General features: G+C 36.9%; 1 protein-coding gene across 2 annotated transcripts in view; it reads right to left on the reverse strand.

Moving 5' to 3' along the window:
- Window positions 1-16,116, reverse strand: part of Nfia (nuclear factor I/A) — a 372,020-nt gene that overhangs the window by 354,327 nt on the left and 1,577 nt on the right. For both annotated transcript variants that reach the window (XM_013022283.1, XM_013022282.1), the window contains exon 2: window positions 11,098-11,629. In XM_013022283.1, coding sequence (XP_012877737.1) covers window positions 11,098-11,629 — 532 coding nt within the window. The remainder of the gene's footprint in view (window positions 1-11,097; window positions 11,630-16,116) is intronic.

A 16,116-nucleotide genomic window follows, 5' to 3' on the forward strand; every position in this document is an offset into this window, starting at 1 on the left:
CTAAGACAGCCCCCTAAATCTGTTTCCTTATCTGCAAAGGCAATTACTTAAGGTTCATAAGAATAGCTAGTAAGGTAATGTATAAGAAAAGATCATTTAGATATTATGCTTTAAAAGCACAAGTTTGAGATTTGAGGGATTTGACTTGAATGTTGGCTGTCTCACTTACTAATGGTATAACTTGAGTGAGTTAGTAATACTCTCTGATCCTCTGTTTCCTGAATAACTGGAGTAACCCACAACAAAAATGTTCACTCCACACTCTCTGCTCTCACCAAATTTCTCCCAAACTTGGATAAGTCAAAAAGAAAAACAAAAATTAAAAAAAAAAAACAGATAAAATCCAACTCATACCCACAACTTCCCACAGCTAGCAATTTTAAGACATGGTACCCAAATATGTAACCTCCTTGAATTACCCAGAGTATGCATAGTTGGTGGTAGAATGCCCATTACAAAGCAAAATGAACTGTTAAAGCTTTTGTCCTACCTTTAAACTGTGATTTGGGTAGACAAGAGCCAACCATGTGAATCCACGCTAATGGATTCCCCTCCAGTCTACCTCCAATCCCCCCTTCAAATCTGCTGTCTCATGACTTGCTTTCACTTAGTCATTACACCCCCCATCACCACCCAGGCTCAGTTGCAAATAAAGTAAAAAGCTATGCATAATCAGTATTTCTTTATATAGCAGGACTGAAATGCCTCTTTGAAGAATTACAAAGCTTTTTGTCTAAAACCTCTGACCTTTCTCGAGAAATCAGTCAGTGTAGTTAAAAAATTGTAGGTGGCAGAAATACAAAGGATTACATTTATCCATTTTGCATGTTTGTCACCCTTTCTGAGATGAGGGACAAATATCTTTAGAACAATTACTTTTTCAACCCTAATATGTCAACCTGCAATACCCTCATTCTCCAAATATATATGTGTGTGTGTGTGTGTGTGTGTGTGTGTGTGTGCACGTGCGCGTGTGCATGTATGTCCATACATATGCTGCACTCAATATGATGGCACTTTTTCTTCTCAATTTTTATCTTCACTATATTTATTATACAACAACCCTAAAATATACAAATTCCAAAACACTTTTTTGTTTTATATTGTTTTGTGCAGGCCCTGGGCTTGAACTCAGGCCTGAGCACTATTCCTAAGCTTTTCTACTCAAGGCTAGCCCTCTACCACTTGAGCCAAAGCCCCATTTCCAGCCTTTTTGTGGGGTGGTTAATTGGAGATAAGAGTTTTGCAGATTTTTCCTGTTAGGGGCTTTAAACTGCTACCCTCACATTGTTGCCTCCTGATAGTTAGCCTTACAGGCATTAGTGAGTGGCCAGCCAAACGCACTTTGTAAAAAAAGATTTTTATCTATACAGTGAGAATAATAAAAGTTTACTTAACTCTTAACAAAATAATTGATTGAGAATAGGGAGGGAAGAGATTTCTAAAAGTACATGTAAAAATTAGAATTGTTTAAAATAAAAATCCTTGTTACACCCTTAAGAGGCCATACAATAAAAGTACTGCAATGGCTATCTTTCTCTAACAGGAATGCACAACAATAGTTAGGCTGTTCAACAGCATTATTACAAAGACTTCATTCTCAGAAGTTACTTGAATCTACACTCCAAAAGAGGAACCTCTACCATTTAAAAGAAGTGAAGAAAGATCAACTAAAAGAGTCCATCAGAAACATCAGTAACTTACTAATTTTATATGATATGCATTCATGCAAAAAATCTTGTCCCTTCACAGCCAGACGCCAGTAGCTCACTTCTGTAATCCTAGCTACTCAGGAGGCTGAGATCTGAAGATCAAGGTTCAAAGCCAGCCGGGGCAGAAAAGGCCAGGAGACTCTTATCTCCAATTAACCACCAGTAAACCAGAAGTGGCACTGTATGTAGCTCAAGTGGTAGAGCACTTGCCCTGAGCTGAAGAGCTAAGGGACAGCACCCAGGCCTAGAGTTAAAGCCCCAAAACTGACCCCCCCAAAAAAAAATCTTGTCCCACCCCCATACAAAGACACAAATATTTCTCATGCAAATAAGCTTTGGCCAAATTCTTTTTTTTTATTTTTCCTTTATTTTTTGTCGGTCGTGGTCAGCTCTTCAGCTCAAGGCTAGCACTCTACCACTTGAGCTACAGCGCCACTTCCGGTTTTCTGGTGGTTTATTGGAGACAAAAGTTTCAGGGACTTCCCTGCCCTGGCTGGCTTTGAACCAAGATCCTCAGATCTCAGCCTCCTGAGTAGATAGGATTACAGGAGTGAGACACCGGCGCCTGGCTTTGGCCAAATTCTTAATCTAGAATTCTTTCTGCATTTAGGTCAGTCTTTGAAAACATACTTTCAGGTACTCAGTTTTCCATCAAAAAGTTTTAAGCCTGTAATCATATTAATTAATTGTAATCAGCCTAAAAGTTATCCGTGGTTTTCATGGCTGGTGTGTTATCATCACTAGCCACACAATTGTTTAGTAGTTGCTAGAGGCTTATATGCAGACATGCAATATCTTAATTACTCATTCTTGAGTAAACTCTTTAAGCAGTCCCATCCCTCACCCACTTAGAATGTTAAAAAATGCCATGTAGAAGGGCTTCGTGTCATCTCAACACTGAAATCCATCTGTCTGTGGCCTTCCTTTGACTTTACTCCTTCTGCAGCCAACATTTTCACAAAAGTTGATGCAAATTTGTCAACCTAAGGACTTGTAATGCCAGCTCCTTTGAAAGTCAATGGAGTATTTGAAAGTGACAATGAAGGGATCTTGTGTGTATAATATTCATTTTATGTAGGAGCTTAAAATTAAGTAACTAATCCCTTTAAGATTAAACTACACACAACTGGCCACAGTTCCAACAGAGGAAGGGGAAAGAAGCAAGCACATAGCAACACAGAAGACATGGTTTCAGATATCTGGCATTAAGTCACGTATCTCTGATTTTAAGAATAAGATCGATATTGTAACAACACTATTCCTATTCCCTGACGACAAATATCTTTCTTTGCCCAGAATTCCCACCCAGACAAACTATGTGACTGCCTTGTTATAGCTATCTTCTCCAAGCAGCACAAATGTAACGTACTACCCAATCATGGGCTGGCAAAATTACACAAGGAAATAAAATCACCCAAGCCATAGCAACAAAGACAACAGCCTGTTAATGGCAGATGCAACACAGACATTCATACAAATTTTTAAACAGCATTCATTTCTAAATGTATTTTAATTTTACTGTTTTTTAACCCATGGGGCATTTCAGAAATAGCTATTAAAAATAAAGTCTTAGTTTGATTTTATTCAATGTAAGCTCAATTCTCGAGCTTATTTTTTAAAATACACTTTAGGATTAATATGTACAGTGAATTAATGTAGCACAAATTGAATTTGTTGGTCTTTTTTTCCAATTACAGTAAGGAAATTCACATTGAGTGAGGCCTTTAGTTTTTGGACTGAAGTCATTAAGAACTAATCTCCTCTAAATTCATAAAATGAAAATAAGGCTCAGTCATATAAGGATAGTAAGATGAAACCTGTCTTTCAATTTCTTTCCTTCCTATTCTAAATTTAAATTTTCAAGCCAGTAAGAGTCCCTTATTTTCTTGAACACAATTATTGCTTTCTTTCAAAATAATAACACTCAAAGTCTTAAGAAATAAACAATTTCAGAGAAAAGTACATTTATAATTTTTAAGTTTAAAAACTAACCATTAAAGTTGAAATATTTCTATGCATAATAAAAGATAGGTAGGTAAACGTCTACAGAGCAAAATATCACATGCAGGTCAGATTTTTTAAATTATGCTTGCTTTAATATCAATGTCTTCCCCATAGGATCTAGAGCCTGTTAAACTAACTTGATATTAGAAAGAAAAAAATTAAACATGTATAATAATAATGTTTCTGTTCACTTAACTTCAACATTCTGAACAAGAAAGAACAAGCCACTCCAGATTTTTCACCCCATCACTGACAGTATTAGATAAGTTCTCTCTCTCCACCAAATGTGCTTTCATTATGGCCAAGGTCTGAACTCAAACAGCACAGGATTTCTAGGAGAAAGGTTTAGATTTTCACTTTTTAATTCCCCCATTGATTCTAGATAAGTGTGTACATTATATTACCATTCAATCTTAAGGCAAAAGTGAAAGACATAAAATGTGTTTAAATATTTTTAAGAGCACAGGATTTGGAATCAAAAGGCCTGAGTTTGACTCTTGTTATATACAAATAACTTGACCATCTGAGACATCTCATCTACTCAAATGCAAGGTGCATTAACCTCCTCACAATCCTAACCCCAGTCCTAAAAAAAGACTTAAAAGGGAAGAATTATAGAAAAAAAGTATTAGGGTGTAACTCAGAGGTAGACTGTTTGCCTAGCATGTATGAAATCCTGAGTTTGAGCCGGAAAACAAAGTGAACTACATATGGGCAAAACTTCACACAGTGACAGCTACAGCAGATACTCTTGCTCCCTTGCTACCTTCCTGCCCTCTCCTTTTCTCTACTGCCAATTGATCTAGGTACCCAATCTCTACCACTAGGAAAGTGTTTGCAAGATATTAAGTATAATAAACTTAAAGTTCTCAAAGAATAGTATTAACTATTTATCATCGATCTCTCTAGTTATTATGATCATCCTAATTATTCCCCAGCCAACATACTTCATTTTAAAGAAAACCAATACTCATAGTTTAGTTCTATGTATGAAAATAGAATGAGGGACACCTGTTAAAACTGTTTAAAGAAGGGGAAGTAGAATAGGACAGAGTGATGAGAGGAGTGAGGTTGAATGGGATGCATTTGTTTACATGTATGCAGATATTATCACAATAGAAAAAAGCCCTTGTGGGCTAATAAATATGTGTGCTAACAAAAAAACGCAAGACCTGCCAAAGTACATAACACAAATGAACTTCTTTTTCTCAATTTTATCATACTTAGTTTGTTTTGCAAACAGAACAGCAAAAATGTCCTCTGTCATGGACGCACTGCAATTTGTCATTTGCTGGGCTTATCATTTCTCTGCCTCATGAGCCATGTTTATTTAACTAGAACACTAATGGGAGGACTAATTCCATTAGATAAAATATGCTTTTACACTGTAGAGTTACCATAACAAAACATGAATAATTGTTTTTCTAATATTTTGGGGAAACTTCAAGGGGAAAAAAGCCATTTCTGTCTAAGCAAATGCTTGGAGATATCTGTTAAATTCAGAGTCACCAAAGTCTGAAACAATCATGAATATCTTACAGTCACCTCAGCAGAAAAGAACCTACTAGGAGCTTCCTCATTTTAAAAGTACAATAGTAAAATAACAACAATAATAATAATTAATAATAACAATCTCTTCCCAAGCTACTATGTAGCCTCAACACCACTAGCTGGACTCCTAAATCCTAAAGATAATTTCTTCAAAACTTCCTTTATCAAACTTTGAATAGAAACTACAAACCCTGATAGTGTCTTAATGCAAAATAAGTAATGCGAAAAGATAACTGTGGGACGGTGGATTCTAAAATTCTTCACTGTCTGAGATCCCTTTACAGTCATTACTTAAGCCCAAATACTTTCAGAGAATTTGTATTTGTGATTAAATCCATGGTTTTAGGTTTGTCTTAACAACACACAACAGTGCATTCATTCCCTTCCTCCTCCACCTGACTCCTTCCTTCTCCTCCAGGGATTTACAATTTATAATATATTTTTAAAGGAAGCTCTGACCTATAAAGAATGATGGAGAAGTTTTTGCTGGGATGATAATAAACTAGAATTTCGCACATTCATTCAATTCAGTATGTAGTTGATGAGTTTTTTCTATTATTTTAATCCTGAGATTTGTTTTCAATAATCTATATTGACATTTGTGAGCAATTAGAATTGTCATTGCTTCTGTGTAGGATTTTAAAAGCTGACAGGCTGTTCGGCGTCCTCTGGAAGCAGCTTGAAGCCCTAACCCAGTGAAACACCCAGTCCTACTGTGTACTGCACGAACCACAACAAAAGCTGTGGTTTCTCCCACACCAGCCTTAAATAGGTTTAAATTAATGCTATTCATCACTGGGTGGGAAGGAAGACAAGGCAAATCCATGCCAGCAGCATTGGGAAATTTCTAACCAACACACTCAAACCTCTTAGCCATAAATGAACTGACCTCCATTCAAAGGTTTGATCTGGAACAACTTTTGCTCTCTCTGCCTTTGAACTCTATCATTCTCACTACATTCCCAGTACAGGATTTTGTTACTCCATTCTAGACAAAGGATACTGTTACTACTCTCAGGTTACACAGAAAACACTCAAGTTTGTTGATTGCTATCTTGAAACAATTAAAAGACATATAAAAATTCCTTAGTGTGAGCATATACAAATAATTTACAGTGCAATCTATCAGCCACAAAACCCACTGTAGACTTGGCTTAATATTACAGTCAGAATTTAAGATAGAATACAATACTGATGTCACCATTTATTAGTCTTATCCCTTCTTCCAAACGTACTTTATCACCACAAATCACAGGAACTAACTGCACAACTTTCTGCAAGGGAGTTTGAAGTACAAAAGAAGTTTAATTATAGTGTGTATATAGTCTGAGACTTGAATGTAAACACACAGGCACACATGCTTGCTTGTAGAACATATCGATTACATTGTAGATATGCAAGGCACTCTCAAATTGATGTGGTATGGTACCTAAAAATTATGACATTGTCATAATTGGGCCTAAAACTATAAACTAACAGTATGATGCCATTCTTCTTTTAAAAAGGTTTACATGATCACTCTACATGCACTGGTCACCGTCTGGATAAGATAGTTATCCCATCTTTCCATTGCAAGCTTTTCATACTGGAATCATTCCCACTACTTACACAGCGCTCGGGATGCAGCCTGGATGTGCACACACAGCACCCGCAACACACGCTCACAGACACTCCCAATCTTACACCTGCTCTGAAGCAGTAGGAAGTGAATTCTCAATCTGTCAACATGACCATCTGGTCTATCTGCATATCACGGCTTTCTCTAGTATTCTATGAAGGAATGGCAAGCACGAAGCCAAAATAAAATGAAAAAGCACCTGAATGGGAGTCTCTCTCTTTTCGTTAAAATGGAATAATATGTGGCACATCGTAGCAGTGATCTAACGAATTTTTTAAAAAATGAACATTCCCAACAGCATAATTAAGTGAACAATCTGGCGCAGGTAATGTGGTAACTGGTAATAGTATTGTGCAGGTTTATGGTGCCAGGTACCATGCTTTTGAGACACCTCATCAGCTCGTTCCCTAAGGGATGGGACCTCTGCATTTCTGACCCAAGCAAAAGCAAGTGGGGGGTGAGTAAGCAATAACAACTCTACTAAACCGGAGAGCCAGAGTGTTCATTTCCCACCTCAAAAATAACTGGGTACTCATGCTGCCATTCGGACAACATCAATTCACTTTTAACTCATTGGCTAATTAACAGGAACAACAATTACCTGAGAGAGTCTGGTCACTTATTAGACTTTCAAAGTAAATTTTAAGACTGCTAAAAAACATTTCCCAATTTTAGAAAATTCTTCACCTGCAAAAAAAAAATGAAGATCATTCCATATGATATAGCTTTGGGGCTAATGTCACTTGAAATTAGCAAAGGTCTTTGTTGAATTAAATCTAATTCTGTTTGTTTAACTTTAGTTTTTAAATCTGGTGACCTCAGAGCTTTCGTTGTACCCCACACTAGGTAATAACTACCAAATATAAATGGTGGCTACCACTCTAGGTCGTAAATGTAGCAATCTTCTTCAGTCCACGCAAGGAATCCCTAAAAAAAAAAAAATCTAACCTCTTACAAAATTTAACTAACTCAACTGAGGATTTTTCTAGACTCTGATTACCTTACCAGAAGTTATACAGGAGCAGTATTTTAGAAAAGAAGAAAAAAAAAAAAGAAACCTCTCCAGAAAGTTCTCGGTTGAGTGCCTACTAATGAACAAAGGTTAACTTTATCTAAAAGGTCAAATGCCTGGTGGCTAAGGTTATGACCTTAACAACTTAAATTGTGACCTTGCCACGTGCCGGTATAGTGTAGATTCTGATACAGATCATCTGGTAAAAGCTGGTCATAAATTAGCTTTACTGTTCCATACCCACAAAGAAAACCACTGGCCACAATACCGTAACATAGGCTACATGGAAGGACAACTCAGAGACCAAGCTAAGGGCATAACGTGGCTTTGTTCTTTTATACCTCTAATGAAATGAAACTCTCAGGCTTATGAAATAACTCCAGTTTCAGTACACTAGTTACTATTTATCGGCCACAAAATTAACACTGTTCTAATACCACTGGATTTAAGGGAAAACTTGGAATGTAGTTATGTATTGTATTTTAGTATCTCAATAAGCCTTAAACCACCTCTGCTTAAAAAAAAAAAAAAGATCATGCCCACATTTACTTTCAATATTCTCTAAAAATTTTACTTTTCACCAAAGAAGCTGCCGATGGATGAGGCAATAATTATTGTACCTATTTTTGGAAGCAAAAGATCTCACTTCTGTGGCCGTCGTAGGAGAAAGAAAAGGGACATCTTTTTAGGAGGAAAAAAATACGTTTTGAAAGAAAGAAAGAAAAAAACTACACAAAAGGTAAAAAGGCCACAATAGTTCTGGCATGTATCTTGAAGCACGTTTCAGAGTCTCTGCCTCCTGCCAATACTGGCAAGTTCTCAAAACTTTTAAGGAGGTAAAAACATTGTTTAGTGTTTACAAATCTTCAGTATTATAGCAGATGCTTGTCAAATCAGTTGTATGTAAGTTGACCAATCTACCTCATATTTGTATTGGCAGCTTATCTTCCACAAATAGCAAATCTCAACATCACTTAAATCAAATTTGTAATATTTTCAGACAAAAGATCCTTACTATTTTCTTTTGCAACCTTTCAGCTATGCAGGAGAATAGCAGCCATTACTGATGTCCTGTAGAAACCAATGGCCAGACGCTTGGCCCCTGTTCAGGCATAAGGAGGAATTCTGGGATATATCACGAAAACCAAACCAAAAGGTAGTCTGATCCACACTGCACTCGATGAATTTTTCATAAGCAATAAAGATGCACACTCTCTTAGGCAACCTTTTTAAACATCTTTTCATCAACATCACCCCTTCAGGAATAACGCCAACCAGAAACTTTTGTTAGCTCAAGGATTTGAAGCAACAAGCATAAAAATAAACCATCAACAATCAAAGGTAACACGGGTACTGGGAATAGCAAAAACAGCTGCATTTCTTTTAGATCTAAGGGAAAACTAAAGCCGAACTTAGAATGGGTCTGTCCTGCTCACTATGGTTTAAAAAAAAAAAAACACAGGAATTTCATATTGGGGCTATCTTATAAGAAAGCAGACATTTGATTTACATCACTTGTTGCTACCCCAAGTTCATAGGTAAGCCAATTACTATAATTTAGAAATGATTTTCCTATCTTTCTAAAAGAAAACCACACTATTTTGAATAGTGCTCCTTGAAAGCATTATAACCCATGCTTTTTTTTCTTTGCACCTTGATGCACTTATATGTGCAAATAAATGGAAAAATAAAAGTTAACTTTGCTCTTGCCATAGACAAAACAAATGAATAACAGAATAGTAAAGGGCCACTTGTTCCCGCTTAGGGATCAGTCGTGACATATTGCTTTTTCATTTTTGCTATTCAGAACTGGCTTAATGCAAAAGGCACTCCTTATAATTAAATATACATTTTCAAAAACCCAAATATTTGAGCCACTCACAGAGCACATCCTCTGAAATACTCAACTATCCTCTGCCAACTGAATGCAAATGATGATGTGACATGCTTGCAAAGTTAATTTCTCCAGCTTCTTAAGTAAGGACAGATGGATAACAAAAGTCCTCTTCCTAAACCATATTTTGTGGAAAATAATAGAAAGCAGAGTATCCACTGACCTTTGGAAAAAATAGTTACCATTTTTAGAACTAAAAATCTTTTGCAGAAAAGTGCAATGTTGACTTTACAGGTAGTATCTCCTCTCTCCTTTGTCAAAAAATAAACTCCCACAAATACATGATCTCTGCAAAGAGCCACCGGTAGGACTCTATAACTTTCCCTTTCTTCCATCTGGCTCAAGGAACTGCCATGAAGGCAATCTAGCAAGACTGATATGTACATATAAAAAGTCAACAAGTTACACAAGACCTAAGCTTTTACATAACACAATGAGCCTTTTGTCTAAAAACGAGACGAAAGGAACAAAGTAGAAATTGACTGTTTTAGCCAGTTCTCCACAGTTTTATCCTGACTTGCTATTCTAGATGCTGAAACATGCACTGGTAAAAACATGTCTCCAAAAAAAAAAAGTGAGTTTAATAAAATCCAGAACAACTCCCCTCCAGGTAGTTATCAATAGCAACTTTTCAATGTACTCAGGCACTGTTTAGTTACTTTTAATGTTAACCCCTCTGTCAATTACTTAAGCAGTTTTGTTGGTTGATTGGTTTCTCTGGCTATTTGAAACTACACTAAGAATTCCTAAAACAAAGCTACTCAGCTTGTGTATGAATGTGATTACCTTTCCTTCATAAATGATGAGCAATTTGATAGTATTCTTACCTCCAACTTCTTAATTGGCAAAAGGGTTCAAGAGGCCCCAGTAGGCTAAAAAATACTCCCAGTAGAAAAAAGCAACTAACAGGATTGCCTTGCCATCTAACTAAACGCTCTTTAACTAAATCACTTGCCTGTTAAAATACCTTTTTTACTCCAAAGGTTTTCATAAGGCCTTATCTCCCACCTCATCCAAAAAAAAAAAAAGATCGAAACTTCAGGCCCCTGTTGGGGACTACCACTTACCAAAAGATCTGAACATAGTGAGAATTCTCTCAAAGCTATGCTTGGGCACCTACATAAAGCTGGAACCGGACACAGAAAGCTTCAGGCTGTGCTAACTAGTCTATGAGAAACCACACTGGCTCTAAGTACCTGGCCTGTACCATGGATTGCTCAGGAAAGATCAGGCATATATAAAGTCATCAGGAAAGAAACACACACACACACAAGAAAGTAGAAGGATTTCTCACCATCGCACTTACCTGCTGCATGCACAAAGTATGCCAAATATAAATCGAGTTCCTTAACAGAGACCCCTATGTGATGGGGCTGGACACAGAGCCCTGGATTAGAGCATTGCGGGGACTTTACAAGGCGCTCGCCATCAGTACTTTCCAGCGGAATACCTTTGAACAAGATCACCATAACAAGGTCCAACCTCCAGACTTTATCTGCCTGGCGGAGGCAGTCAATTCTTCGCATCTTGCCTTTCTGGTCTGGGTTGGACAGAACACAACATGGAGGCTTTTTCCCTGTGACTGTAAGAACAAAATCCTCTCGGTACTCAGGTCTGATATCTTTCCGTAACTTTGCCAGAAGTCGAGATGCCCACTTCTGCTTGACCTCTGGTTTTTCACTTAGCAATTCATCCTTCACGGCTCTCTCTTCTTCTTTTGACATACGCTTTTCGTGTTTTTTGAAGTATTTTCGTTTTCGGGCCTGCAGGTTGAACCATGTGTAGGCAAAGGCTCTGACGTGCGGCAGAAGTGCTTCAATGAAAGGATGAAATTCATCCTAGGAGAAGGCACAGACACCAAATGATGAATACAAGGAAAACAAAAAGGAACAGCTTCCATCAGAGGGCCACCTTAAAAGTAATTTCTCCTTTCACATAAAAATTGAATTGAGCACTGCATTACCCAAATTCCACCTACAATCCCTCATGCCCCTTCCGGAAAGAAGGAACAAGGCCATCAGTATCATCTCTCCCGAGCTGAAAGAAGTTGCTAAAACTTAAAAGATATTTAGCTATGTTCCCCAAAGTGCATCAGCCTCTACTGTTGGGCCTAGGGATCCTTTAGACAGTACATGAAGCTTCTCTCCATGCTTATAACAATATATAATCTTAACCCTATTTCAAGGAGGACATATCTAATTTGTCCCTATCTGGACCTCACCACTTGTAGGACAGCCAGGGCCTGGCCGCCAGATTGGCAAATCCTGAACATTTAGATGCCAGTCAATGTTTATGGAAGTCTTAGAGCAAAAATCCCCACTATCAATGAAAGCAAAGGCTTGTCCTCTAAAAATACCTCAGGTAGACTCTGTTCTATTTCACATGCATTTTGGTGGTATCTTAAGTTCTCTCGCAAACATGGGAGTGGCACATAATTTTTTTTAAAATTCAAAAAGAAAATTTTGGCAGGGTCTTCATACAAAAGAAGAATTTGATGTTCATCAGGCTACCATAAAACATCCATGCCTTAGATATAATCTCTGATACCATATGGGAATGAAAAAAAAATGGGAGTAGGGGACATGGAGAATTAAAAAATAAATAAACAAAAAAAAGCATACATGCCAAAAAGCAACTAACTGCATCACAACTCTGTTGCAAATAAATACATTTAATTTACTGATAGGATTGTGACATGCCTTCAGTAATAATGAAAAAAATAGATTAATTAATTTTTAAACATAACATTTCTGCTTGTTTCCACAGAGAAGCAGAGAACCTGGTATGCTCAAGTTTATGAGATTCCAGGAAAAACCCTCACGGACACCTTTTAAAATTTGAAAATAAAATTCAATTGAAACCATTTAAATTTTTCTCCCTTTTTTTACTCAAAATGTCTGATTCTTTTAACATTTAGTTAGGAAATACAAATATTTAAAAAAATTAATTAAACAGTAACCTCTCCACAGGGTTTTCGGAGTACCTCTAACTTTTGATTAACTAGTCCATACTACTCTTACATAACTTCTTTCTGCCACATAACCTCCCCTAAAGGTAAATTACTTACTTCCAAATAAATAAGGATAAGAAAACTAAATAGATGTTTGATGACTTTTTTAAGGGTATAGTGAAAATATTATGAAATGCATTCTTGTTGAGTTTGGTATACTGAACCAGAGCTATGCTTTTGAAATGCAAGTATTGTCCAAAATAGTCAAAGAAAATGTTAAATTTCTTAATGTTCAGCTATAAAATGAGTAAAATATTTCAATAGACAAGTCTGCTAAAAATTTATAAATTATAATCAATCATCTGAGCGTAACAAGTGACTGTTTTTTTACAAAGGATATATATTAATATAATGTCATAAATCACTGCAATAATTGACATTTTTCCTCTCAGCACAAGTTCTATATTCTGTTTCAAGTCGAGCTTTGAAAAATGGCCCCCTTTCAATAAAAGAAATCCAAAGAGAAATAGTTAGCTTTCGTATCATGTGCATTCTTCAAGTGGAAGGCCAAAAGCAAAAAATACAAGAATTATATTATTCTTTCCCATAAACCATTAGCATTTTTAAAATGTGTGATGTTTGAGAATCTTCTTATCCTCACTCTTTAGATGAAAGAAATACGAGGAGAGTCACAGTTTATCTGTTAAGGCATATGCCAAACCACAAAGCATTTAAACATTACTAAATTCTGAGCTCATCCTCGAAATGTTCTGAAACACATAAATTTTAAGTTTGAAACAACCGTTCACTTAGACTGATTTTCTTATAGATTCAGGACATGCTGAGGACCAGCATTCGGCAAAGAATTCCTGCAGTTTACCTTAAATTACACAGTAAGCTTTCACCAAAGGAAAGACTTCATTTTAAAGTCTCAGCCCCATTTCATACTGCAAAAGAAAACAACTTAGTTCCAAAAAATTCACATCTATATCAAAATATTATTTTATTTACAACTTTTTAGTTGAATTATCACTTTAAGTAAACATTCTAATATGGCATTGTAGTTTTTATGTCCAACAATAGTCCCAAAATGCTTTTTAAAACACACACACACACACACACACACACACACACACACACACACCCCTAGGAACTGTGTTTCTTCCTGTTAAGAAGCATTCTATTTACCTGCCAACGAAATGCCTACATATCTCACCCTAAAAATCTGTGAATAAGGCCAACTGTGTCAACCAGTCATTAAGAATAAATAAGTCTCCAGTTTTGCACCAAACGTATTTATAAAATGTTATTTTCCAAAAGTTGCTACTACGTATCATCAGAAATACACAATATTTTGTATAGCTTTACTCCCATGCACATTTACAGCTCCAGTTAATTTTCTTAATTTATCGTTCTCAACCTATGGTTAGAAATATTTCAAACTATCCAAACTTTAAAAAAAAAAGATCAATTTGCAGGAAATGTCCTGGAATAGTCTAAATGATTAATTTTTAAACAGATAATATGTCCCTATAAAGCATGTTGCTGAACAAAATGCCATAAGCTACTATAATACTTCAAAATATTCAAGAGGAAACAAAGAGCATTTTACATAGGTATCTGGCAAGAATGTTCCAGGCCACCAATTAAAAAATAAACCTGAAAACCTGTTTCAAAGGCCATCTTAAATGTTGGTCTGTTTGAAAGCAAGCCAAGTTCAAGCACCTCAGAATATGGATATTTCTGGAAACTATTTTAAAAAAAAACTCACCTATAAATTTCTGCTGGGTTATCACTATTTAGCCAGGTACATGGTTTGTTTATAGAATGTCCATCCTGGAATAAAATATGACGTCTGGCATTTTCTTGATAAAGTTTTTAAAAGTACAAATAAGTAAATAGAGTTTCCGCTTTTTATGTATAGCACTTTTATCACTGGGCTTACTGATCTTTTTTACTTTTTAATGAGCAATAAACTACCTAAGTTTTTCTTTCTGAAACTGGCTCTAAAGCATTATAAATACTCCAGAAAGTTAAATAAATTGTAAATCAATTTTTAACCCCCCATAAAATAAATGATCCTTCATCCAATATTTATTGTACATTTTCTTCACAAACTGTTACACTAAGAAAGCATTTCTCTTAGTGGTGTTTCAGAAGGAGGCCTAGTGAATCCATCAATCAACACTGCCAAATATGTAGTGGGGGGGGGTGGAGAAGAAGAAGAAAAAAAAAAACTTTCTATAGCTCATGAACCAAAAGAGGTCAATTTTGTTAAATACCTGATTCTACCCTGGGCCTGCATGATACACAGGTTTCCTTACACATGCAGGACTCCCAAAGGTAAGTTTATGTTTTCTTAAGAAGACACTGATGTATATTAGGGTCTTCTCTCTCAATGGCAACACACTGGCATTATCTACAAGTTCTCTGGGTGGCAAACTTTTGCCAAGTAGAACTTCAGCCTTCGAATCTCAGCATTTTTACTGCAGTCTATAATTCATTCAAATTATCTTACACTTTGCATCTTATCCATATGCAATCGTAAGCCTTGCCAGAAGTGGTTGGAAAAGTTTCATTCCATACTTCCACAAGTTACTAAAATAAGAACTTTGGAAGTTTGTTGGGGGGGGGGCTCTTTCTTACAATAACCAAAAGCAACTGCTATCCATTATTAATGCTAGGCCTAAATCCCAAACAGACCATTTCAACATAAAAATGCATTTAAGAGTCTTCTGAGATCAAATAGCCACTATCATTACTGCTAGATACTGCAGTAAGAAAGGATGTTGTGGCAAATAACCCCAGAATCTAGAGAGGAGAGAGCAAACAACTGATGCTTTTCAGTTCTTCCCAAGTCATCTGGTTAAACCGTTATCTCCGGCTATATGAAGGCAAGAAGTGAGAGCAGATTTTCGGAAGGGACTGGTGAATAAACATTTTATTTGAAGCTTAATAAGTTTATGTAGGTGCTTAATGGCTAGATCTCAATGTACCAAACCAGTATCAAAACTCACTGGTGGTTTCTTTTTTTGTTCCCCCCCCCCCAAAAAAAAAGAAAAGAAAAATTAGCGCACAACTATTCTGACTTCAGGCCTTTTAGTCAAAGAAAGTAAATACCGTATTGAAAAGGGCTCAGATTTTAGGGCCTCGAAGTAGCAGTATTTTGCCTGAGGGTGGTGCAGGGCTCGGAGGGACGGACTCGCAGGGTGGGGGGGGGTAGAACGGAGGGGCGGTGGGTGCGCAGACCCCCACGCTCCGAGTGGAGTCGGAGGGGGAAAAGTTGCCCCCGTCCTGCGCGCGCGGAGCGGCCGGAATCGCGCAGTGGCGGCGACGGGAGGCGGCGGCAGGGGGGTGGAGGGGGAGGTGTGCGTG

Source organism: Dipodomys ordii, unplaced genomic scaffold (genome assembly GCF_000151885.1).
Source record: "Dipodomys ordii isolate 6190 unplaced genomic scaffold, Dord_2.0 Scaffold61, whole genome shotgun sequence".
NCBI classification, from domain to species: Eukaryota; Metazoa; Chordata; class Mammalia; order Rodentia; family Heteromyidae; genus Dipodomys; species Dipodomys ordii.